At 42.1% G+C, this 26,926-nt stretch overlaps 2 protein-coding genes across 6 annotated transcripts; both read left to right on the top strand.

The window, feature by feature from the left end:
* Window positions 1–640: 640 nt before the first annotated feature.
* LOC135107921 (uncharacterized) lies at window positions 641–5,534 on the top strand. Its single transcript, XM_064018339.1, has 4 exons — window positions 641–1,272; window positions 2,363–2,635; window positions 3,065–3,940; window positions 4,132–5,534. Exons 2-4 carry the CDS (start codon window positions 2,378–2,380, stop codon window positions 4,684–4,686), a joined length of 1,689 nt encoding a protein of 562 aa, XP_063874409.1. The 5' UTR covers window positions 641–1,272; window positions 2,363–2,377; the 3' UTR covers window positions 4,687–5,534.
* A 334-nt stretch (window positions 5,535–5,868) lies between these two features.
* On the top strand, window positions 5,869–26,677 carry LOC135107907 (uncharacterized). 5 transcript variants are annotated; one of them, XM_064018297.1, is made up of 8 exons: window positions 5,876–6,201; window positions 16,523–16,597; window positions 19,970–21,324; window positions 22,221–22,265; window positions 23,028–23,264; window positions 23,564–23,913; window positions 24,272–24,494; window positions 24,891–26,677. In XM_064018297.1, exons 1-8 carry the CDS (start codon window positions 6,096–6,098, stop codon window positions 25,425–25,427), a joined length of 2,928 nt encoding a protein of 975 aa, XP_063874367.1. In that variant the 5' UTR covers window positions 5,876–6,095; the 3' UTR covers window positions 25,428–26,677. The 5 variants fall into 5 exon arrangements, with proteins under 5 accessions (XP_063874382.1, XP_063874367.1, XP_063874358.1 ...); XM_064018288.1 differs by having other exon boundaries at window positions 5,880–6,201; window positions 24,269–24,494; XM_064018312.1 differs by lacking the exon at window positions 16,523–16,597 and having other exon boundaries at window positions 5,869–6,201; window positions 24,269–24,494.
* The last annotated feature ends 249 nt before the right edge of the window (window positions 26,678–26,926 follow it).

Genomic DNA, 26,926 nt, shown 5'->3' with positions numbered 1-26,926 from the left:
TCATAACAAAGAACATCGTTTTAGCTGCTTTGACTTTCATTTCATAATCACCACTAAACTCATTCAATATCCCAATCTTCTTTTGCAAATTCGCTCCCGTTGTGGCTATCATGTTATAGAAAATAAGCTAACATATTTACGAATTCAGTTTTTCCTCCTTAAAGTCCATCAGATGAGACCTTTAAATGCGAAAGGGATGCTCCGAACCACCTTGGAGGGCTGGGAATCTACCCATCTTAGTTTCACCTTAGTCATCTTAGTTTTGATTTTTTTTTTTTTTTTTTTGGGTGGGGGGTGTTTCTAGTGACAAGATTTCTACATCATCAACAAGAGAAACACTCTTGATAACCCGGCTATTCATCTTTGAGGCCTTTGGAAATGGTCGTGATGAAAGAGCAAAGCGTTTCAGAATACCGCCCTTAACTCTGCGACTTTTAACAGTTGAAATGGAGGTCATTGGTGTTATCAAGTACGCTTTCATGATTATGGTGGTATTTTTAACAAGGATTCTGCATCATAATTGGGAAAGCAGATGTGAAATTCTGAGGAATAATCCATGTGGCCATTTAAAATGCTCAAGGTGAGAGAGTTCAAACTCACATTGCCGTCACATTATAAATCGCATTCTTAAAACTTTTGGGCTCTCATAATAACTGTTCAAAGCCCACAAAGATGGATAGTCGGATTTTCAAAATGTTTTCCATCAGTGGTACAGAATCTTTTTTGAAAGTACCACTGGAATGATAAGAACACTCTTGAGAATCCTTTCTTCCATCAGAGTCTGTAAACGAGATAAGACGCCGAAACACGAGATTACGGACTTGGGCAATTTACAAATTCACTCTTTACTCTCATAGCACATAAGTATGGATAATATAATGTTTCTTGTGAGTGCCTATGGACCATTAATAATATGTATTTGGACTTGAACTCCATTCACCCAATAGTGTCGCTATCATTTTTACTAACAACCATGTCCTTAGTTTTATTATAATGACTTATATGAAATACCTATTATCAGTCACTAGAAACGCTGTTATCGACGTCATTACAATAACAAACCCCTTCTGCTCCCTCCGTCACTCCCTCTTTCCAACTCATACGACATCCGGAGAGAACACATCCTGTCCAACACTGCCTCCGACTCAGGGGACCAGTGCAGCGGAGACACGACTGCTTCATGGACCTGAGTGCCTCGTCCAGAGCTCTTTCCTCGCCCCAGCCAGCCAGCTTGGACTGAACAAAATCCTCTCTCTCCTGTGACTATAAAAGGTAAAGTATAGCGTTTGTGTTGATGTTTTGTAGTGGAAGAACAAGGAGTCAGGTTAGAGTATTAAACGCTGTAACTGTAGGAGGTGTGGAAGAATGTAATGTGGAAGAAAAATGTATATATGATGTCTTGTTGACGAAGAAAAGATATATTTATGGAGGGACGATGAGAAGACAGTATGATATCCTGAAAAAAAAAGGTCAGAAAATGCCAGGTTAATACAGTAATTACACCCATGGGAAAACTACAGAGAAAAGACATTGTATATTGATTAGAAAAGATAATAAAAATTAAAGTGCTGTTGATTGGAAGTTCAGAAAATGAAATATGGGCTATCTAACTATGTCACAACATTCTTACAGCAATCCGTGTTCTCAAACGCTTCAGTGCTCCTTCTCCACTACTTTCAACATGCTGTAGTGGTAGTTATAAGGGTTTCCAAGGGTGTTTTAATGATAATAGTGAAGATTTAACAAGTATTCTACACTGTCAATAAAAGGAACACCTATGAGAACCCGACTAATAATCTTTGTGGCTTTTGAAAGATAATCCTTATGAGAAAAAGCAGCGTTTAAGAATAGTGGCCTCGCAGGCTGTGGTTTGATAATATATTGCTGAAACAGGTGCTCAGGAAATTCCGTTCTTACTAAATGGCTGCCTGTTTTTTATAAGTCATTAGGGAGACAAGGGATATTTATATATGAAACGCCATAACTGGTATGAAATGAAACACCATTGATATACAGCAAACTAAAGTAAATAAAAAAAAGTAAATAAGCATATATTCATCGCTGCCTTATGTTTACAATGTTTTATGATAACGAGAAACAATATCGAGCCTTTTCTTCTTCATTTCCTGAATTTGGTTCTGCCTTTAGTCTGTCTCTCGTTATGAAAAATACTGATAATGATAATACGCCTACTATATCTTTACAGCTCTTCTCAAGAAAAATAAATAAACCCATTCATTTCTGCCACATCTGTGCAGCTTACTCTAGGGAAAAAAGTAGTACATCAATTCATTTTTATCATATCTTCATAGCTCTCTCTTAAGAAAAATTATACCCACTCATTTCTGTCACATCTCCACAGGCCCAAGCGAGGACAATGGAGGAGGAGCTGCTGTGTGGGGTTTGTCGTGACAGGTACAAGGCGGGGAAGAGGGAGCCAGTGGTGCTGCCCTCGTGTGGTCACGCCTTCTGCCGGAACTGCTTGGCCAAACTAGAAAAGGACAGTGCTGAATTGATGAGCTGCTTCTCGTGTCCCACCTGCAGAGCGCCTCACGAGAACCCGCCTGTGAGCTCTCTCCCTCCAGTATTCGCTCTTCTAAACCTGGCGGAGAGCTGCGGGAAGGCCCAACCTCAGGTGAGATGTGAGGAGTGGTCTCATGTTTCTCTCTAAGAGCTTAAGAAGGATGGTCAAGATGGTCAGATGGGAAATGATTTTTTTTTTTTTTTTCAGAATTAATAAATGTTTTCTATCAGTCTCCATGTCTGTTTGTAAGTATGTCTTTCTCTGTCATCGTATATTTTTGGTTTCTTTTAGTTTCTATGTGCGTCTGTTTGTGCTTATTTCTCTGCACTTGTTTGTTTTTTTGTCTTTCTTGCTGTAGATAGAGTTATGTCAACTGATCAGGACTTATGACTGAGGAAATCACTAAACAGTACTAGTAGTGAATGCAGCATTTTACTCAGTTTTTGTCCATGATTCTACGTACATAACAAAGTGATGTAAATGTTACGCGCATGACTATGTGATACCTAATACAAATCTGACCTCCCATATTTGCTTCAGACAGAGGACGAGAGGAAGTGTGAGTTCCATGGTTCCTCAATGGACTTTTGGTGCTCCGAGTGCCACGTGGTGCTGTGTGGCCACTGCCTGCTGGAGGGACACGTGAAAGAGGGGCATGACGTGCAGGCAACGCAGGACTTTGTAAACAACCAGCGGCATCACTTACAAGTGACGGGAGCGAGGCTGAAGTGGGAGATGGATCAGAGACAGCGGAAACTGCTCAGGGAGATGGCTGGACTGGTGACTCGCCTGGTCTGTATCGCCCACCAATCTCAAGTCTTACACGACCTAGGTAACAGACTGGCCAGGATACAGGAGGAGGCCGCCCAGACCACCACCATTGAGGGAATGGTGCTGGCCGTTACAATGATGGGAAGCCTTGAGTCTGAGATGAGAGTCACTCTGTCAAAGGAAGCCTCCCAAGCAAAACAAATGCTTCTCAGATGCAGATCCTGTACCGAGGCCACCAAATCCTGCCCGGCAGCGGTGCCTCGGCAGAAATCTGTTTCTGAGTCCAACTGGGAGGAGGCAGCCGTGAAAACACACACTGGTCAGGAGGACTCCGGGGTGACCAATGATCCGCCGACTGTGGGCGGCGAGGAGACCGTGCTGGCGGAGACAAACATTTCCCTCTGTCAAGAAGAAGTTGCATCGGAGAGCGGTCTCAGTGAGGACGGGTACTACGGCCTGTCTGGTGAGGACAATGAAGGGGAGATACTAGAGGAGCTGCCAGTGACGTGTAAGGAGTGGACGTGCCCTGTGCAGTGCAGGGTGACGGTGTGCGACGGACGGAAGGGCAGGCTGAGCTGGGAGAATGGCCGCGTGCACGCCTACGCCCTGACCAGCGAGGACGTGGCCAGCCACCTCCACCTGCAGGTACAACTTCTGTGCTGTGTTTGTTCCTACTTGATCCTTCTATTCCTTCAATCTTAGACACATCTATATTAAAGAAATACTTAGATTAGTTACTTCTCACGCCTTCATTTCTGATTCAGTATCCTGTATGAGTATTTTGGCAATACGTCCTTCTCCTTCCATGCCGTCACGCGGCCTTTGTCTTTCCACAGTTGCCGTTCCTGAGGTCCCTGAGACTCGACACTCAGCCCGAAGTGTTCCTGGATGTGGGCACGGAGGAACATCTCTTGGGCCGCGTATACATCAAGCTGTGGAGGCACCTGCGCCGCGCCCACCTCTTCCTCAGCCTTTGCATGGGCACCTACGGGCCTTCATACCGCGGCAGCAAGTTCCACGGGGTCGCCAAGAAGGGCAGCATGGGGGAGACGCTGGCCGGGGGCAGGTACCTCACAGATAACAGAGGCGCCAGCGTGCAGAGCCTGGTGGAGGGACTGGAGTGGGAAGGCCAGTACATGCGAAAGAAGATGGCCGGGTTGGTGGTGGCCGCCAGGGCGGCCACTCCAGAACAGGACGCTTTGTTTCACATCTGCACGCGAGATGACCCTGGCCGCAAGTTTGCCTGTGCCTTCGGGGAGGTGAGCTCGGGCATGGAGGTGGTGCACTCGGCAGTGGCTCTCATCCCATCGCGCAGCGTCAAGATCATCGACTGTGGACTCGTTCTGCCTCGTCTGTCACGTGCAAGGGGCAGCAGTGACAGTCAACCTTGAGTACAATGTGTGATGAACCAGTAAATAGTTAACAGAACATACCTTGGTACAAGCTGAGGGAACCTGAGTATAACATACGCAAATTGGCCTTTTTTTTCAGCCCTTTTGTTGCTCAACACCAGAGTGCCCTCTTACTACATGAAGAAAGAGCACTATCCGATACTGATTTATTCATCGATGTGCTTTGTATTGACAGATGGGACACCTTGTTTGAAAGTAACATCAGTGTATGAAACATCGTATTCATTAATGCGATTGTAGTTAAAAGTCTGCTTGCTAACTATGCTAAAACACTGTACTAACTAATTACTACTAACTGCATGTTGTTTTTTCTTGGTGTTAACTATGGAGTGCAAGTAGTAAAGATTGTAAGTATGAGAGAAAAGGTTGACAAGATGGCGCTTGCAAGTGTGCCAACGTTCAAGGTGTGATGACATACCTGAGAACGTCACAAAGGCAGGAAGAAGGCTAGTGAAATGGTGAAAGCAAAGGTCAGTGGGTGTAAATGAGACAAGGACACAGACTTGAGGGGTGTGTAGTTTGAGGAGCGCTATGCCAGACCATGGTGAGTGGAGGTGTATCTGTGGAAAGGTTGACAACTGTGATAATTGTTCTCTTGTGTAGACTGAAGTCCCAGTTACGGAAGAGAATGTAAGAACCATAGAGTGATGAACATGTGGAGTGTAACAGATGAGAAGTGTGACAGAACAGTGCCTGTCAATTAGACAACAAAGTATGGAGAGTTTCAGAATGTTGTGGAATGCATGGATGGAATGGACCACAAGACAAATGAAGCAGGGGTTGTTTATGATTATGAAATAACATAAAAGATATTTGTCCGCATTATATCTTTTCTATAGTTTCTTTATCCTTTTGGTTACTTGCAGTAGTTCCTTGAATGTAACAAAAACCAATGAAATGGACATTCTTACATCATATCAATGAAAAAAATTAAGCTTTCATCATTAAAGGAGTGGACTTTCTCCACGCCGGGAAATGCCGGAGCGTTAACCCTCGGGGCTTTCCTGTCTCCCCTCGCTGAGGCGCCGCTGCTGTGGCCTCTAAATCAGATTAACATTGTAATTTAGCTGCACTCCATTCAATGGTTCTTTTTTCAGTGAGACAAAAAATACTTAAGTGACGCACGTGGACAACGACAATATCCTGAGCCTGACCACAAGGCTACACCTGTGCGCCTCCGCCTGGTAATTACAAAATTACATAGATATTTACATTGCAATGCTCCATCTCATGGTGGGTGCAACGTAACAACAAAACGATATCGCTATATCGATATTTTAATTATGTAGACCTTATTTTTCGCCAGTAAGGAAGAGGTGTTGGCGGTGCCAGGTGGGCGGCACGGCGAGGCAGAGCAGCAGTGGTGCGGTGGGTGGTGTGCGGGCAGGATGTTCCGTGGCGGGGCAGCCGTGGCGGTGCCCACCACTCCCAGGCCGGTGGGGCGACTCAGCCTCCTCTCCCAGCCGGCAGGAGGACTTTTGCAGCAGACCGCCGGTGGGTAGGCTGTGGTTAATAGCTCTTTTTTCAGAATGCATAAGAATAATAAATTTTCATCAATACTTTTTACAGCGATTCTTTAGAATATGAAAAACAGTATTTTCATACTAAAAGGTGACTTGAACACAATGCCAATGGATACATTCTGCACTGACTTTCTTTCAGTTACTTCTTCATTCACTATTTCATGGAAGTGAGCGCGCTACAAACATTTTAGTAGATACATAGAAATTAAAACAAATCATCGATAATCAGCGATGTTTCTGTGTGTTTCCTCCATACGTAAGAGTAGATTGAGACTTCCTTCCTTGCTGTCAGTTAAGTCATCTTTGAATGACGTGTGTGCATGTGTGTATCTGTGTGTGTGTGTGTGTGTGTGTGTGTGTGTGTGTGTGTGTGTGTGTGTGTGTGTGTGTGTGTGTGTGTGTGTGTGTGTATAGTAGTAGTAGTAGTAGTAGTAGTAGTAGTAGTAGTAGTAGTAATAGTAGCAGTAGTTGTTGTTGTTTTTGTTGTTGTTGTTGTTGTTGTTGCTGTAGGAATAGTAGTAGCAGCAGCAGCAACAACAACAGCAGTAGCAGCAGCAGCAACAACAGCAGCAGCAGCAGAAGCAGCAGCAGCAGAAGCAGCAGAAGCAGCAGCAGCAGCAGCAGCAGCAGCAGCAACAGTAGTAGTAGTAGTAGTAGTAGTAGTAGTAGTAGTAGTAGTAGTGGTGGCGGCATCTGTCTAAAGGATCCTGAGTCACTGTCACAATAAGACACATCCTTCAGTTAGAAGAAATCTAATGTATAATCCAAGTCACGTAGTCACGCCATACTTGTCTTGGCATTTCCCGTCAACATATAAATCATCTCAAGTATCAATTTCCTTTAAACACGGAGGCCTTCCTTTGAAGCAGTTCGCCTCGCCTGTGTCCTTTGTCACTACTACTCGGCGGCAGGGTCCTCTGGCAGCGGCGTGGCATTCCCATGTCGTGAAGTGTCAGGCAGAAGGCGAGGCGGCCTGTCACCGCGCGTACCCGGGAAACTCGTGAACTTACAAGGTCTTTGGCGGCAAAAGTAGAGATGTTTATGGACTTAAATTAGACGTGTGTGGGGGGAAGGAGTTGAGTTTGAGGAATGTGTCTGGGGTTAACTTTTCCACCATCTGTTTTCGTTCGTCTTCTTATAAACGTTTTCACAAGATCATTAGGTGATGTAGAGAGGCGTTAAGTGAAATGGAGCTCTTTGAGATGTGCAATCGGTTTCTTCTTTTGAGTACCCACGTCAGGTGTCGCCACTCACAGCGGATCAACCTTTTCCAACATGCTCTGTCTTCTGCCCCTTCCTCAGTCACACCCATTACAAGCGCGTCTTCTTCCACTGCATCCATAGTGCATAGTGCATCATAGTGGGCAAAATGCTTCATGTAAAAGAAAAGGAATCAGTGTCAATTACTTCCTTTTATTGCCTCCTAAGTTCTTGGTGTCTGAGGAGCTTTTCATGTAAAGCAGTTCATTCATATACTAATTCATACTCGATTTATAGACATGAAATTAATTTAACTTCTTGAGGGGACTGTGCATATAGACCGCATCCTTGCTTGAAAATATAGCAGCCAGTAATCCTAAGTTTTCTTCAATCTCAGAGGCCAGTATCCTCCAATACATGCCCGTTATTCATTTCCATACACTAGCTGGAAAAAAAAAACACTGCGCGGTGATATATTTGCATCTTAGCTATGTAGAGTTAGCGTTCTCAATTAATTCAGTCTCTTAACATTTTGTTACCTCATGAAGATTTTCAAAGACTACAGAGATAATTGTGGCTGTTTCTCTCATTAACTATGCAGAATCCTTGCTGAATTATCATTAAGAATTGAAAATATTCTTAAAAAATCAAATTCATTTAACTTCCAACTTGTTTTAGACAGCTATTAAACCTGAAAATCTAGAGAATAAGGTTCTACACTACTTTTATCAGTGTGTGGTGGGCGTAACTGGCGAGTTTTCAAGGGTGTTTGCGAGATACTTATGACAGTTTAACAAGGACTCTGCATCACCAATGAGAAAAGCACACGTGAGAAATCAGTTAAACATGTGTATGGCCTTTGAAAATAGTCCTTATGGAGCCTGAAATGTAAGAAAAGTCTCTTTTTTTATTTTATTTATTTATTTATTTATTTATCTATTTATTTATTTTTTTTTGTCATCATACATTTCGTAATTTGTTGATGGTCCTTAAATAACGCAATTATGCTGATATATTGCTCATTTTTACAAGTGTCAGCTTAATCTGCTCATGAAAATTAATATTATATAATACAGAAAACATCTAGAAAATGTGTGTGTGTGTGTGTGTGTGTGTGTGTGTGTGTGTGTGTGTGTGTGTATGAAAATTTGTTGAACGGAAGCCAGTACTCTTTTGTGAAAGAGTGTGTTGTTGTATAAAAAAAATAAATAAAGAATAAATAAAATAACACGGTACAAAAGACAAAACCTAAAACAAGAAGGGTAAGGTCCCACAACGCATATACTACCACTCATAAAAGAAGCATACGAGAAGACATAAGATAAACATTTAACATTTAATGGTCAGCAGGACGAGAACTCTGGACACTGACTGACGTGACCACATCCTGGTGGGGCTGACTGTGCTATCTGGCAACACCCGTTCAGTACTAGATACAAGTTCCCAGGGTTTGTAAAATTATCAGTTATTAATCAGGAAAGAGAAAATAGAGATGTAGTAATAGTGGATGTGTAACTGGAGATGAGTTTTAACGCCTTATGGCAATAGCATCTTATCATTTTTTTTTTTTTTTTTACGGGAACTGAAATAAAACTGAAAGGGTGAAGTGAGCACACACCAAGCGTTGATTTCTCTCCTTGCTTCTTTTCATCATTGAAGATCGGAGGGACATTTCAGTCACGCGTTGTTTTATCTCTTTTACGCATGAAGGAAGTCCAGCGAGGAACAAAATAAAAAAAAAGATAAATGGAAAGAAATAAAAAAAAACGCCAATTTTTTCCTTCGGAGTAAAATAAAAAGAGTTCCAAACCAGAGGCTAATTTAGTTTTGATGTATCATAGTTTATTTATCTGGCGAAATCTTTAATATAAAGTTAATGTCTTCTTGCGGACAAGGTTTAAAGAGGGAGACACAAAAGGACAATAAAGTGGAGCCAACCAACCTCCACCAGTGGCCATAACCTTGAAGTGATTTATAAATACCACTTGTGTCCCGTATATTTTAGTAGACGACATTACGCAAGTATATAATCTAAACAATATAGGAAATCTTGTAACAGTTCACTTTATAGGAAACCAATTATTAATAACTCGTGTTTCTAGCTAATGAAGTCTAAAGCAGTGAGTGGTTTGAGGCAGCGGAGTGGCAAAGGAGAAGAGGAGAGGGATGGTAGGCCCTGGCAGCACTCCAAGCTAGGGGAGTACGAGTACGCGGGGCACCTTCAGTAGTAGGCAGGGGGGTCTCACTCCGCCTCGTGCTGTTTCTCATTACATTTAATGGCCGCACTGATACGCGTGACGTCCATGTGCCGCTCCCAATGGTGATTAATTTATCAGGGCTCCTCGTGGCCGTCTGTACGCAGCGGTTAGGGTTCCCACACGCCGATGATGATCTGTGGTAGTATTTTAGGATTGTTTTTGTGTCACTCTTGCATTCCTGAGACGTTTTCAAGGCAAGTGCTTCATCGTTAACTCTTAGGTACGTAGGCAGATGTCACACACACACACACACACACACACACACACACACACCACCACCACCACCACCACAACAGTAGTACAGCAGATGACGAACCTTACATAGTAGAGGCGGCGTCCCAAAAATGGTCACATTCCGGCACACTTTGTACAAGGGATAATAATAATATTCCCGGAGCAGCGGCGGGCCAAGCTCTTCCCCCCCTACCCCGACCACCACCACTACCACCACCGCCTCCTCCTATACATCTCCCAGCGGTGCAGCTGGTGCGGAGATTCATGCTCGTCTCGCTTAAATAAGACAAGAAAAAAAAAAGTTAATCTGTAAGGGACATGTTGCGTGTCGTGAAAGATATCGGTATACTGTGAGCTTCTTCTTGAGAACGGTGTGGAACTTCGTGACATAGACTGAAGAAAATGTGAGGAGGCGTGTATCGTATCTGTATATGATTTACAGCATATATACGTATAGGTACTGGGAACTTTTTATTGTAAGCGCTGTGTATTTTGGTGACACAGACTGAATAAAATGTGATGAGATGGATTTACTGTAGTATATATCAATCGAAACATAAGTGGCTTAGAACAAATATCAGTATAGGTATTGTAAATTATTTTATTGGCGGCATAAACTGAATAGATGTGAGGAGTTTATCTCAGTTAACATGTAACTGATTTGTAACGTGGTTTAGTTCGCAAAAGATAAACAACACCAGACATTTGTACCATAAGCAGTTAACGTTCAATAACAATAACAAACTAAGTGAACTAAACCAAATCCTCTCAAATGAATCAATCGTCCCTGTCGCATGTGTTGTTCTAATCCCAAGATGACAGGTAGAACCAAACATCACCGTGGCGACATAACGAAAAAAGAGAGATCGAGAAAAAAAAAATGCCATAGTTGGAGTAGGAGGTGTGATGAGTGTGGCAAACATGTGGATGAAGTGTGAAGGGAGTCTAGGAAAACATTATCAGCCACGGACGGAAGAAGGAGGAGAGGAAGGGAAGAGAGGGAGGGAGGGAGGCAGGCGTGGCGAGGAGAAAAGGCACCTTGACTGTCACTCCGAACGGGGGAAAAAAATATATGTAACTTGGCAATGATCACCCCAGGAAAAGATGACCAAGGAGAGAGAGAGAGAGAGAGAGAGAGAGAGAGAGAGAGAGAGAGAGAGAGAGAGAGAGAGAGAGAGAGAGAGAGAGAGAGAGAGAGAGAGAGAGAGAGATTCTTCCGGTTATATATTCCACTTATCATGAATGAATGATGAATGAATGAATGAATGAATGAATGAATGTGTGTGTGTGTGTGTGTGTGTGTGTGTGTGTGTGTGTGTGTGTGTGTGTGTGTGTGTGTGTCCTTGCCTTTTCCTCACACCTGTGGCTGACAGAGCGATGGTGGAGGAGGAGGAAGAGGAGAAGCAGGAGGAGAAGGAGAAAGTGATGACAGAGGCGGAAGGGGGAGAGGGAAAAAGTGATGACAGGAGGAGAAGGAAGAGGAGGAAGAGGAAAACGGCAGGGACACAGGTGGTGACTTTCCGTTGGTTACCTCATCGGGATCGGCATCGGTAATGGTATTAGTATCCTCGGGTCTAATACAGAGTGGTGAGTCAGGCTAACTCAACCCGTGGCGGTGACTCCCCGTGCCTCGAGAAGCAGTCAGTGATCGACGCGGCTGCTGGCCAGATGAGACATGATGAGTTGTGTCTCTGGTTCGTATTCTTGTGTAAAGGTTTTAGGACCACATCCCGAAACACTTCTGCGCTGCACCTTCACTACTTTCAAAAGGCAGTTGAAGTTATATGGGTTGTTTACAGTGTTTCTATTATTCTACCGACAGATTAACATTATTAACAAAAGAAACATTCGTGAAAACCCAGCTAACCACCTCTGTCACCTTTGAAACTAGTCCTGGTGAGCGAAGCGTTTCTGAATATGGGATTAAGTGTCTTATCTGAACTGATTTTTACAGGCCATAGTAGAAGCTAATGTGATTTTCAAGGGTGTTTTCATGCTTTCAGTGATAGTTTAAGCTGCTTCATCATGTTCCCAAGTTTTCCAATGAACAGGATGAGATCCTTATGGAGGAAGTTGCGAAACATCCTATAGGATGTTTCGCAACTTTCTCCATAATTTTGCCGAATTTGTCCACCTTTCTGTTGAGCAGTATACTGTTCAACAGAAAGGCGGAAAAATTCGGCAAAATTGTGGTCTTCACGTTTGCAATATTTTTTTTTTAATAATCTTTCTTCATTCCTCAATTCAAACATCAAATGCCCTTTCCTCCCCTACATTTGGAAAGAAAAAAATTCATCTTCCATCTCTTTAACTAGAAGATGTTCAATTAACAACCTTTTACTTCTACTCAGATTGCTCAAACCCATTTTCTCGCTACACTACCTTCAATGGACACTTCCGCCACATTACTGGCTGTCTTGCGGAAAATCGCATAGACACAGACGCTCGAAGCAAAATAGTACACCTTCTATTGTCGTGCAGCGATAATCGTTGAAGAATAATCGTAAAGCGATAATCGTGATAATCGCACCAAGCAAATCGCACTTTTAACGAGGAAATCTGCAATATCAGTAAGAAATCATCTATGAGAATGCGAGGATGTGTTTTTTAAAGCTGTTTTGAATGTATTCTCAATGGTGTTTTTTCTTGATTCTAGTGGTAGTTTAACGAGAATTTCGTATTATTAATAAGAAAATATCCACGGAAACCCGACTTTCATCTGTGCGGCCTTTGAAAATACTCGTAGATCAATATCGGCAAGCGTTTTGGTGCTTTAACTTATCCTAACAGGCTCCAGTGGAAGTTAATGTCATTTTCAAGGGTGTTTTCATTATTCTAGTGATAGTTTAACGAGGATTCTGAGTTGTCAATAAGGAAAGCACAATTGACAACTCGACTAACTGTGCGATCTTTGAAAACAGTCTTGAATGAGGGAACAAGTAGTTTATGAGGAGTAATTTTCTTATGTTTATTCTCATTAGGTTTCCTCTATTATCATTTATTTAAGTATGTGTATGTTCTCTCTCTCTCTCTCTCTCTCTCTCTCTCTCTCTCTCTCTCTCTCTCTCTCTCTCTCTCTCTCTCTCTCTCTCTCTCTCTCTCTCTCGTGTGTAATGGAGAGGAGAAAATTGGAGGGGAGATGGAAGAAATATTTCGTCGCACACTGCTATATCAACCTTGGCATGTTTACGTAAGGCCTCCACCCACGCCGACCCCTCCACCTACCACCCACTCCGTCCTCTCCACTTCCCACCCCTACCGTCCCTTCCACCTCCCACCCACACCACCTCCCACCCACGCATTCCTCCCCCTTCCACCCTATCGCTCCCTCTCTCTCAATCACATACGCGCCTTTCCCCTCCCTCTTATGCTTCACTCACACTCATCACTCCAGTCACATGTTTGTCAAATTCTTATGGAGAGAGAGAGAGAGAGAGAGAGAGAGAGAGAGAGAGAGAGAGAGAGAGAGAGAGAGAGAGAGAGCAAGTCAGTGTAGAGATCTAGGGTTACTCAAAGTTATTTCGCAATGTAAGTGGAAGTTAGGAAAGACAGCGTTGAAAACCAGACTAATCATCACTTTAGGTTTTTAAAATAGTTCTTACGAGGGAGCAAAATAACATAAAAGTATAAAAAGTAGATAAGGAAATCTTTAATAAACCATCAGACGTGCTCGTGACAGTCAGAATAAAGCGTTTAAGAAAGTCACCTTTGAAAGCAGTCTTTACGAGGAAAAACATCGTTGCATTTTAAGAACGCCTGCTTATGCACCATATTCTGAAAAAAAAAACTTTTGCGCTGCGCCTCCACTATTTCAAAAGGCTCTAATTGAAGCTACACGGGTTTTAATGGATGGTTTTACTGTTTAAATGACAGATTAACAAGATTCCTACGGTGTTAATAGGAAAAAACAGTCTCAAGGACGCGGCTAATCTTCTCTGTGGCCTTCGAAAAACGTTTCTGAATACGGGGCTACTAGTACGTCTCATTACCCTCCCCTGCCATGCGTGGGTTGCCAGGTTACCGTGATTGGTATAGGTGTACAGTACGTGGCGCATAGCCTTTATGGGCTAACGTATCTATTTGTACACTCCATAATTCCCACAACAGTAATGACATGGCTGGCTGTGTGTTTCTCTTCATCCCTCGTCTGACGTGGTAATAATGGAAGTCACGGTCAAGATGGAGGGTGTCATTATTTATAGATTGCATCAGATACGAACAAATTAGGGTTTATTTCTCTCCTCGCAGATTGATGTAGGGAGTGTTGGGAGGTATAACAATAGTTGTATAGATTTGGACAAGTGAGTGGGATTGTGATGGTGATGAAACAAAGGATATAACAGAACTTTATTTCTATAATTTCTCGACAACTATCCTTCTCAGAGAGTACTCTCAGAGGAAAGTTGTCGAAACGTTAGAGAAATAAAGCCCTCCTGCTATATCTTGTGTTTCATCAGCACGACAATCCCAGTCAGATGGTTGTAGGCTGGTATCATATCGAGGAATACATAGTTTATTTATATATGTAGTTTGTGTATCTATACGTCTCTCTCTCTCTCTCTCTCTCTCTCTCTCTCTCTCTCTCTCTCTCTCTCTCTCTCTCTCTCTCTCTCTCTCTCTCTCTCTCTCTCTCTCTCTCTCTCTCTCTCTCCATAAAGAAATAATCACCATCGTCATCACCATCGTCTTCGTTGCTGTCGTCATCATCATCATTCATCATCACCGCAACCATCATCAACACCATCATCATTCTCTAGTTTAGGTCCATCCGCCACGTGCACAGGATGAGAGGGCCGGGACCAAACCATCGGAAATGCCTGCCTTACTAAGAGGGAGATAAGAAAAATGTTAATTATTACAGTCTTCTTAAGCTTTCTTTTTCCCAAGGCCAATTACGAGGCACATTACCACTTCACTCAATTCATGGTCTATTTTACGTACAAAGGAGATAAGATGAGGGCGAAAGCGTTTTATAAGAGGGATTGCCCGAACAACATGCTACTCTCTGAAAGAGGCAGGAACAACTGAATCAAAGGAGGCGGCTGGTTTAATTCTTTATTGAATAGACAGCCAGTGTCGCGTCATCAGCTTCAAGAGAGACAGTGACCCCAGATTAGACAGTCTTCCTAAACGTTTCGGAAGGGTTCATTTACATATTCTTTTACTTAGAATCATTACTGGAGTTTTCAACCGTGTTCTAATGATTCTGTTAAAAAGTTAACAAGGATTACATAACACCACAGAAAGAAAAAAAAAACACCCACAGTAAACTGGAGTAATCATCACTGGCTTTTAATTGAAAACGATTCCAATGAGATAAATGAGTCTAGTGGAAGTTGTTGAAATTTTTATGCGCGCTTTCATGATTCTAATGTTAGGTTAATGAGGGTTACAGACCAGAAAAGGAAAAAACGTTCACAATAACACAACTAATCATCTTTGTAGCACTAATGATAATGTTCCTAACGAGAGAGCAGTGCGTTTATTTCACTCAGCTCCAGACAACTTGCAAAGCAAATTTAGATCGTCCACTGTTATTTAGAAGAGAATGAATAAATATATAGATGTAATAGATGAGTAAATAGAGGTGATTTTTAACTTCATTACAGATAATATGGTAAACATAATACAATTTTCTAGTGGTATCCAGCATAAAAAGAAAACTAACACCGTGTTACTGAAGGGGTTAGAAATACAGCCCCAAGCAGACTCATGTAACTTAATCATCCACACACTCCTCTATCTCAGCCTATCTGCATGTCACTTGTTATTTTTGTTAAGCTCCGTCACTTCCTTTCAGAGCTGGTCTGGTAGACGGCCATCTGTGTGTGTGTGTGTGTGTGTGTGTGTGTGTGTGTGTGTGTGTGTGTGTGTGTGTGTAACAAAAAATCGAACGCAAGATAGAGAGCGCAAGTCATAAGAGAGTCTTTTAAACGGTCTTCTATCATTCATTCACCCGAACATGAAAACAGGTACAAGGCGAGGAAGAGAAAATAAGGAAAGATTTGTGTTAACATAAAAGCAAATATAATACGAAGAAGGAAAATGAGACAAGATTCGAGTTAACAAGAAAAGAGAGACAAGAGGAAGAAGAAAAATAGGATAATATTCGAGTTAGCAAGAAAGCAGTTACAAGGCAAAGAAGAAAAATAAGGAAAAATCCTTGCTAAAATGAAAGTAGATACAAGGCAAAAGAAAGAATAAGAAAAGACTCGTGTTAAAATAAAAGCAGATACAGGATCGAGAAAAATTATTATATGAAAGATAAGAGATAATGGAAAATAGGGATCCATCGTGATAATATTTTTTTTTTTTTTAATGACATCACCACTAATTAGCTGCTCCATCCTCCGGCTATCGTGTGCTGGGTGATGGGTGGCGGTGTGGGACGCGGCGTGAAAGACAGGGATAGGGCTCCACTGTACTATAGGGAGAGATTCATCGTGATATTAGTTGTTTTAAAAAAACATACCGCCACACATTAGCTACCATATCCTCCGGCTCTCGTGTGCTGGGTGCTTAGCGGTAGTGCAGGAAGCGTCAAGAAGGACAGAGATGGGACTCGAATGTGCGTACTATATTTCTCTCTCCGGGCGACAGGGAGCGGCCCAGCGTGGCGCCGCGCAGACCGGCTGCCCAATCAACAACCACCACCTCCACCGCCGCCACAGACAAGTGAGTAGCGAATGGTTGGAGTGATTCCCGATGCCACTCACCTGCGCTTATGTGTGTGAGTTGGTGTACGATGGTTTCTGCATTTTATAAGTTGTATTTATTCATGCAATAATAAAACGTAACATACTGATATAGAAAAGAAAAAAAATATTTCAACTGTCTTTCTAAGTAACGGCAACGCTTATGATAACGGAAATGTCATTAATAATGGTGATGGTGATGTTGATGATGATGATAATAATAATAATAATAATAATAATAATAATAATAATAATAATAATAATAATAATAATGATAATAATGATAATTATTATTATTATTATTATAGAAATAAAGATAATAATAATAATAATAATAATAATAATAATAATAATAATAATAATAATAATAATAATAATAATAATAATAATAATAACAACAACAACAATAACAATAACAATAACAATAAATCCATTAACAGTCCATTCTGAATACCTCACATATTTCCTTCCACGGGGACTAAGGAAGAACAACATTGGCAGCGAAGGAGTAAGTTCCCTATCATTTCCCGCAGCCTCTCTATTCCAGTTCAAGTACTAGCTGTGGACTAATTAATTTCAGTATACCTCAAAGGTTCTTTCGGGAAGACTGCTTGATTCCTTCCTTGCTTAGCTACTCGAGCGTTCCTTAGGTTGACCATTGTGGTTCGTTGGGTCTATGGCTTCTCAGTGATCGAGGGTGTATTAATGAGCCGGTGAAAGTGACCGTGATGACGTCTTCTTCTTCTTCTTCTTCTTCTTCTTCTTCTCTTGCGGCAAGGGTTGGCGTCATGTGCAAGACTTCTACAGCTGGCGACAACCTTCCCGGCAAACAAGTGGAAGACGCTGCAGGTTCCCCTCATCCCTTCTCTCCATCCGTCTTTCCTTCTATATTTGCATCAGCAGAGAGTGAAGCGTCTGCCAAGCCATTGTATTATTTTCACTTCATTGCGGCAGGTAACGTTAGGTACCCGCGGCCAGGTGGTGGGCAGGCAGTGCTGTGACGCCCATAAGAGGGAGCGTCACCGCTCGGGCGTGGACGGACGAGGTTAAATTTAGGACTGAGTTATGTAGATGTTTATTGTGTCGGTGCTTGGGTGCTGCGTGGTTGGCTGCTCCCGTGCTTTGAAGAGGCTCAGGTCTTCAAGCTTTCAAACCATGCTAGAAAAACAGTTCCATTTTATGAGGATAAGATTTTCAACGTAATTTGTAGTATATCGATACATCCCTTTCGCTTCCCTTTGAATTAATCGTGTGATTATTATGATAATCAAGTTTCTATTACAGTGCGCTATAATGATATGAAATCCAGGGTGCTGTGGGAAACCAGACTTGCGACGGGTGATCAGCGGGGCAGCTAGTGTACACTGAAGTGGCTCCCTGACGTCAGATACACCACCAGTGTAATATTCAAATTATAGAAGGGTTGTTGTTTTTTTTAATAAATCTATCGTCTAGCTAAAAAAAATAAAATAAATAAATAAATAATGAGTACAACGAAGTCATCATAAAAATCCACCAATTCTATGGTAGCAAACAAAATTGAGATGCAAGTTTTCCTGTACTAATCGTGGCGATATATTATGGTGAGTGAATGTTCAGAAGTGGTGTAACATGCTTGAACGCACAGAGCTACAGGAAGGAAAAGAGAAAGCTGGTTATCAACTACCACTCCCTCGACCTGCATCACTGGTATAATTCTAGTCACAATTACACATATTTCGTTGACTACATACTAGGCTACGGCGACGCCACTACCGTAGTATCGGTGGAGGCGGAACTGATCTTATCATTATGTTTGCATGAGTTAGTAATACATGCATTCGTGATAACGTACCTCGCGCCACCTTTAGAAGTTCCCCTTGAATGCAGAATCTAATGTCAGCTCTTGATTTAAACACGATAATATGAACGCGCGCAGTTTTGCTTCTACATTTCACCTTTGTCGGAAATTCGCGTTGATAAGTTTATGCCGGTGGGGGAAGGTCAACGGCCGTCAGACGCCAGGAGAGAAACCACTGTCCCTCATCCTGGCCAGACACTCCTGCTGGTGTGCCACATTAATTAAAAGAGAAAAAAAAATCGTTAGGTAAACCCTTAAAATAGCCTAGTGAAATTTATTGCTAGGTAAATTTTAGATCATTCAGTTTTCTGTCTAATCAAAGTCCAATCTACTCTTAAATTACGTTTATATGTCATAGTTGGATGTAATAAATTACCACTGCATACTTACCTGCTTGTTTACGAATAGAGGCGCCCTCAAGGTGGGCAAGGCCGCGGCAGGCCAGCTAAAAGTGTCTCCCGTACACATGCCAAGCCTCGCAAGCTCAAGGAGTGACGGAAAGATAATGCATGACGACTCTTGGAATCGCTCAGCAAACCAATAACTTTTCAAATGACTCAGAAACTATGACAAACTCTACTGCATGAAAAACTGTTATAACAAAATCTGTTTAACCTTATCACTACTTTGGTTTTCCTTTGTTAATACTCAGGGTTCAATATTATTAATAAAATAGCAAAAGGCTAATTTTTCTTTAAGAGTTAAGGCAAAAAATTGTCTGAAAAGTTGTATGTGATTATTGGGAAAATAGTCTGGCAGTGAAAAGATTAAATAGTCTCCTACAGTATGATGACCTGATGCAATGAGCTGAAAGATCTCTAGTATAATAATGATATGCGTGTTTGATGAAAGATAGGCTATGTAGGTATCATTTATCAATTCTTTTCTCAGTACCATCGTAGTTGTAGTATGATGATGATGATGATGATGATGATGATGATGATGATGATGATGATGATGATGACGATGATGATGATATGATGATGATAAGGATACTAGATCAAAGAACTATCAGTTATATTTCGAGATCAATTAAGATGTGTTTGAATTCAGACGTTCTCTCAAGCTCTCCCCGATTGCCCACAGTTAAAGTCTACGGAGAATGCTCCCCGCGTTTCACTACTCTACGGATTCTCGCTCCACATTTCACACTACTGTTGAATGTTTTAGTGTGCGGGTCTAGGATATCGTATTTTCATATATTTTGTAAGCATTAAACTTGGTGTAGAGATGCTTCCTGGTGCCTTTAACTTTTTTTAATTACTTCCACTACTATTGCAGAGAGGCATTCTAAGTGTCTTTCAATTCATCTTATTACTGATATTAATACCACAACTACTACTACTACTACTACTACTACTATTACTTCTACTATCCCTTACAACAACTCCATCACCACCATCATTACACCATCACTATCACCACCACCACCACCACGACCACCACCACCACCACTAGTACCGCACCACCACCATCACTACCACCTTACCTTATTCACACTTCTTTTTTTAGATTGCGAGCTCAAGCAGAAATGGAGGGCCGGACTGAGTCACAGAATTTCCCGGATTGAAATAGAGGAGGCCCCGAAAACTGAGGTCCAGAGCATCCCTCAGTGGAAGAGAAAACAGGAGCAGGAGAAGAAAGCAGAGGAGTCCGAGAGGAAGGTAGAGCCGCTATGGAAGAGAATACGAGAGACTGAGAAGAAGCAAGAGTCGGAGAGGAAACAAGAACAGCCAGATAACAACAAGATGGACGAGAAACAGAATGAAACACAGCCCGACATGGAACGAAGAAGACCAGAACCGTTGTGGAAGAAGAAACAGGAACCACAGAAACTTGAATCAAAAGTAGAACCGGAGAGAAAATCAGATGCGGGGAAACAGGAAGTGACAAAGAACAATGAAATAAAAAATAATATACATCTAGATAAAAAACTGGAGCTCCCGAAGACAGAAGAGGTTAAGAAAATAGAACCAGTAAGGAAATTGGAACCATTATGGAAAAGAAAACTTGAACCTGTGAAGAAACCCGAACCGGAAGTAAAAGAAGTCCCTCCGAAGAAAGCAGAACCAATTTGGAAGAGAAAAATAGAACCACAAGAAAAGAAAGAACCTGAAACTAAACAAGAACCGGCAAAAAAGCTAGAACCTAAAACTCTCCCTAAACTAGAACCGACCTGGAAGAGAAAAATTGAAGTAGACGACAAAACAGAACCGAAAACTAAGCCATTTCCTTCAAAAATAGAACCACAAGAAAAGAAAGAACCTGAAACCAAGCAAGAACCGACAAAAAAGCTAGAACCTAAAACTCCCGCTAAACTAGAACCGACATGGAAGAGAAAAATTGAAGTAGACGACAAAACAGAACCGAAAACTAAACCAGATCCTTTAAAAAAACAGGAACCAAAAATACCAGGAAAATTAGAACCGATATGGAAGAGAAAAGTTGTAGTAGAAGACAAAACAGAACCCAAAACCAAACAAGAACCTGTGAAAAAAGCAGAACCACTGTGGAAGAGGAAGAAGGAACCTGTAAAGGAACCGGAACAAATGACTGAAGCGTCAAAAAAGCAAGAAAATGATGAGAAGACCAAAAAAGACCAAAGTTCCACCGAAGACCTGCCTGAAGAAGACGAAACCGAGATCATATGTCCGTTATGCTCTGAGCTCTACGACGAGGAAGAATACCAGCCCGTCCTCCTACCCCGCTGCGGCCACACCTTCTGCCGCCCATGCCTTACCACCATCAAGTGCAAAGGTCACTTTCCCTGCCCCACCTGTCGAAAGCGCCATCTCAAGCCACCCATCGAGGACCTTCCTGTTCACAACGAAGTCCTCATCAAAGCCAACGCCTTCAGGGAGGAGAAGGTAAGCCATATGAAAGTTAAGCAGTTTGTTATATCATTAAGTCAGTTCTTTATGCTTTATTGTTATTCATGATTCTTCCTACTCCTTTTTTACTTTGAAATGGAGAAATTATAGCTAGAAAAGGACACGTTATCTGTAGAAACTTAATGATCTAATTTTGTTATTAATCTTAAGTGGTAATGAATGTTCTTGTACATAATTTACGTGCACATATTACCACTTCTTAACACTTTTCTTGACTTAAAGAATGGGATGTTATGACGAGATAGGATAATTTATATAGAGAAGCTAAAGGGTTTTTGTTTATTTTTCAAATGTCACCGAGGGCACACACAAAAAAAAAGCCTATTGAATATGCGAATCACAAAAAAAGATTAATAAATGAAATTTATAGATATATAAATTGACAAATAAAAGAAGAAAAAAAAAGCTTATTCAGAGAAGATTTCAAAAGGTTTGCCGATTTAGTTGCTGACATCTCTTAACTGTTACTGTCTTATACTGCCCTAATATTGTTTTGATACTGTTTTGATTCTTCTCTTTTGGACATTTTTTTTTTTGTAGATAGTAAATTCTTTACATTCTCCACTGCCTTACTGTTCTCTACTCTTCTTAACACCCCGGAATAGGGAAAATATGGCAACATCTTCTCCATCTTATGACAAGTACTCACTGCATTCAGAGACGTGAAAGTACTCGCTTCCATGGACATCTTTTACTATTCCTCCAGTAGAACGCCTTTAGTTTACACCCGACCACTTACGTTTGGCCATTTGGCAACTTCATTAATTTTAGTGCTACTATTAGATCAATCTACTTCTTTACTGGTACTTGTTTGAAAAGTTTCCATTTTGTGTAACTTCTTTTTATTTTCAGTACTTTTCCCTTGCTTTCAGTTCACCTTCTTCTCTAAAGCTTTGAGTCAGGGATGCAATGTGAGGGTGAGTCGTGTCTCTAGCTCAGTCTAGTCAAGGTGTATAGACTTAAGCTGTGTAGTTGCAGCGCTGTAGCCTAATTAACGTGGCAGTTTACTGCTAGCCTAATACGGTAAGTGCTCGTCGGAGATCAAGCATAGCTGATTGAGTGGAATAGCTCATTAATGCTCTAAATATATATTAGCTTAGCTAGAAGCTCTTTAACTTTATTATTTGGAAGTAGAATGAAAGCATTACTTCTTACCTGCGTCGGTTTGCGCTAGAAACGCTGACCGCGTTGATATAGATGCATATACGCTAGCGCTCATTATTGTCGTGGTGAGGAGTCAAGTAATCTGCCACACTTACTTTCTCTGAACTTAACCTTTTCTTTCAATCCCAGGTTCCGTGATCTCCTAAAATTCTATCAGTTATCGACTTTAGTAAGGAGATTGCCAACAGATCAAGGGATTGAGGAAAAACGGTACAGCCAGTGGAAGAGAGAATGGAAAGTTATTCGACTTGTGACCACGGGTGTATTTCTCTTAATGCTTAGTGTCGTGATCAGAATCACTTTGAGACACCTAGAAGCTTTCAAGCTTAGCACTGAAGGAGAGAAAAGTTGACATCCAATAGCTTAATACTCTGAAACATTGCTTAACTTCTGCCTCGACTTGACGGGCTCAGAACTATCTTGCGAAACTTAGAATGTTTCACAGGTTGTGTCAGGTGAGAGTATAGTTGATGCACTATGGTGAAGTACCCTGAAACATTGCCTTTGACCCTCAGACAGGGAGGTGCCAGACTCACCAGAATCTCTTGATGTACTGGTGCTACGACTGCCAGGAGCCTCTGTGCTCCTCCTGCCGCGTCATGAATGGCCACGAAGTTGTGAGGACGAGGGTGGTCCTGCAGAATAAGCGGCAAGAGATGAAGGAGAGCGGGAAAGCAATTCTTGACAGTGTACTGGAGGAGAGGAAGAAGATCATCAACTTCGTGAGGTCTTGCTCGGTACAGCTTCTCAAGGTGAATGGCGGAGGAGAGAGAGATGGAAGGGAGAGGAGAGGAGAAAGAAACTATCTATATAAATATAAGTATTTATTCAGTATTCACTCTCTTCTTTTTTTTTTTTTTACAGGAGTGAGCCAAGCTAGTAATGTTCCGTCTTTGTAAGCAAATTACCACTTTATTACTTCAGTGAAATTTATATATGTATGCACAGTTTTTGCTCACCACTTCCTCTGGTAATGCATTGTACTAATTGTGCGTGCGTGTATGATCGTGAGTGTGTACAGCAGAACATCCTCCTCTTTATACCTTTGCAGGCGTGCGAGGAGAGCACTGCAGTGGAAGGCTCCTCCAAGGACGTGAAGGAGATGCTGGGTGACACCAGACAGACGGCAGACCTCAGCTTCGTCCTCAGGAGCCTCGAGCGCATGAAGAGCATCCTGGATGTCTTCAAAAAGGCAAGCAATGACTCAGAATCTGATGCAGACACGACGCCGAAGCCCAGACGACGAAGGGAGCGACGCCAGACCCACCAGGATGGTGATGCTGACACGAACGAAGACGCCAACTCTCCTAAGAAGAAGACAACTTTGAACTCTGCCGAGAACAGGAAACAGGAAAAGGATGTTATTGAGAACACGAAGGTGAACAAGACGAGGGAGATTAGGTGAGGATGTAGCATTATGAAGGACGGAGAATCTTTCTTTACGCTTCATTCTTATCAGAGTATCATGTGTCAGTCTTACAGTTACATATCTGGAGAAACCTAATTATAGTAAGCTAAGTGTATTGCAACTTGTTAAAGTAAATCTATCAAGTCTCAGTTATACTGAAATAAGGAGAGCTTAATAATTGATTATAAAGAGCCAACAAGGAGGTTTGAAGACACTTCACGATGCATTTTTCGATTTTATTTTGACTCACTTTTTGTTGCCATTGGCCGGAACCACTTTTACCAAAAAAAAAAAAAATGAAAATTAGGGGTCTGAAAATAAGGGTAACCATTGTGTCTCTTTCTCCAGCAGAGTCAACCACCAGCAGCCTGCGGCGGCAGGAATGCAGGGCTCTGTTCCTGCCGAGGTGATGAGCCAGGGACCGCTGCTGTCTCTGGCGGATGGGTCGCTGTGGCCGCTGACATGCTGCGTGTACACAGAGAATGGCAGACGAGGAAGGCTGTCACGGAAAGGCGGCAGGCTGCACATGAGCGCCCTCACTGAGGACGAGGAGGAGGCGCATTTCATGATCAAGGTGAGGGAACACAAACAGACAGACAGACAGACAGATATAGAAATAGATAGATAGATAGACAGATTGATAGACAGAAAGACATTTTGATCACAAATATATATCATGGACACAAAGCACTTATGTCAAGAGTTGTTTCAGGATAGCTTGATCATTCATATCAGCAATGTATTCACAGATTTGCAGTCCACACTTAAGCAGACATATGTACATATAGACAGATAGGCAAACAGATCCCAAAAAAGAACATCAGGTTTAGTTTTACAGATTACTTCATTACCACAGCTGATAGAAAAAGAGTGTCTGGATTTCTCTGTACATGACTACTTACATACCAGAATCTGAGTGTCTGGACTGAGTGTCTGGACTTTTTGAGTGAAAACTGCCGCTACTTTCCAGCTGCCGGTTATCCAGAGCGTCATCCCACAAGACAGCCCTGAGGTGTTTTTGGAGGTGGCGGTGGGGGAGCGACACTTGGGCCGCATATACATCAAGTTATGGGGACACTTGCGGCGCGCCCACCACTTCCTCGCCCTGTGCATGGGTACTCACGGGCCCTCCTACCGGGGCGCTAAATTCGATGAGGTTTTCTCCAGAGGCTTGAAGGGAGAGTGTCTGCACGCGGGGCCCTACCTGACGCCATCTGGAGACCTGAGTGCCCAGCGAGTTATGGACGCGCTGGAGTGGGATGGGGAGTTCAAAGGGATCCAGAGGAAGGGATTAGTAGTGGGTGCAGGCAGCGGCAGACCGGACAGAGACGCTTGCTTTGATATATGTACCATCGAGAACCCAAGCAGGCACTTTGCTTGTCCCTTCGGCGAGGTGGTGGACGGCTGGCCCACCATAATGGCCATCCTGGAGTACAGACCAGTGCGTGCAGTGACCATGGTGGATGTTGGCGTGGTGGTGCCTGATAGTGTCTTCCATACCTCATGAGGCTCACCACTGCACACACAGACAGACAGAGACAAACTGACGGACACACACATACACACACACACACACACACACACACACACACACACACACACACACACACACACGCAAATTGAGATCCCCTCCCACCCCACGCACACACTTACAAATACATTTTACATTTATGATTTTGCTTACTATTCATTATTTTATTGATGTAGAAAACTGTTATATGCTGAATTAAGAAAGGCAGTATGTTTTTTTTTTTTTCTGCCACACAACAAATCTTTTCTCCTTCCAATCTTCTGTTACCGTTGCTTTGTCTCCTCTGTTCATCTTCATCCTCTGAGATTCATGCAGTCCAATATTACAACTCGATGCATTGATGAACTGGCTATACGGCTCAAAATACTTTACCTTCTCTTCTTTACTGTTTTGCTGACACCTACACTGTCTTGTCGATGCAAATTTATTCAACATGGCATTATATCACTCTTCGTCTCTTATCTGACATCTGCCTCAAACGTGTCGAACGAACTTATCGTGTGAAGTTTCTGCAGGCAAGGAACAAGAATGTGTGTGTGTGTGTGTGTGTGTGTGTGTGTGTGTGTGGATGCATAGTACCTAGGTATTCATGGTTATACATAGACATACATGTTATCTGCATAAGTAATTTAAGCAATAGGTTTTGCATTCACATGTGTATCATATTAGTCTCCCACCCACTAGTAACGCGATACAGGGACTGCCACGTGTAGCCCTGGCAACTTACAATTTCCCTTATTTTCTTATGATTTTATGTTCTTGTGTGTGTGTGTGTGTGTGTGTGTGTGTGTGTGTGTGTGTGTGTGTGTGTGTGTGTGTGTGTGTGTGTGTGTGTGTGTGTGTCTGTGTGTGTGTGTGTATGAATGAATGACAAGTGGCGTACCATGTTTCATTGTTTATACCTGCTTCTTAATGAATTCCCTTTTACTTGGTGACTGCCTTTCTCATCTGCTGCTGAAGAGTTCATTATAAGAGAGGTGATGTTCCTGCCTTCTACATGTTACAGGTGTTATTAGAATCTGAAAACCGCCTTTGCCGCCGGCTTTCGAGGTAAACTTTGGGAGCTGCACTGTTGTATGGTAGCGGATTTCAGTGGGAACTGAATGTTATGATCTGCTAACTTGCGGCTGATAATTATACGATTTATTGTTTTCGTAAATTTATTTTCATGTTACTTCTATATTACTTCGATATATCACACTGAAAATATATGCCTCGACTATCAACGCCTCAGTTTCATTGCCTGCCATCTTTGAAGACTGCACCTCCATCTGTTTCAGTGATGCTTGGTGACATGTTGCAATTTTTCTACGATTTCAGCAGTTTCTTCAGCTTGGAAGAATTCGTCAAACAAACATCACCCGATCTTTCAAGTCTTTATCTGTCTCAGCCTTGTTATAATCATTATTTTTATGATTTCAGTATTCACAATCTTACTAATTCAGTCTCCCCTCTTCAGACCGGTACCAGTGATG

The sequence above is a fragment of the Scylla paramamosain genome, chromosome 2, assembly GCF_035594125.1.
Source record: "Scylla paramamosain isolate STU-SP2022 chromosome 2, ASM3559412v1, whole genome shotgun sequence".
Classification (NCBI taxonomy): domain Eukaryota; kingdom Metazoa; phylum Arthropoda; class Malacostraca; order Decapoda; family Portunidae; genus Scylla; species Scylla paramamosain.
The sequence above is the reverse complement of the archived record's forward strand: the minus strand, read 5'-3'. Positions and strand labels throughout refer to the sequence as shown.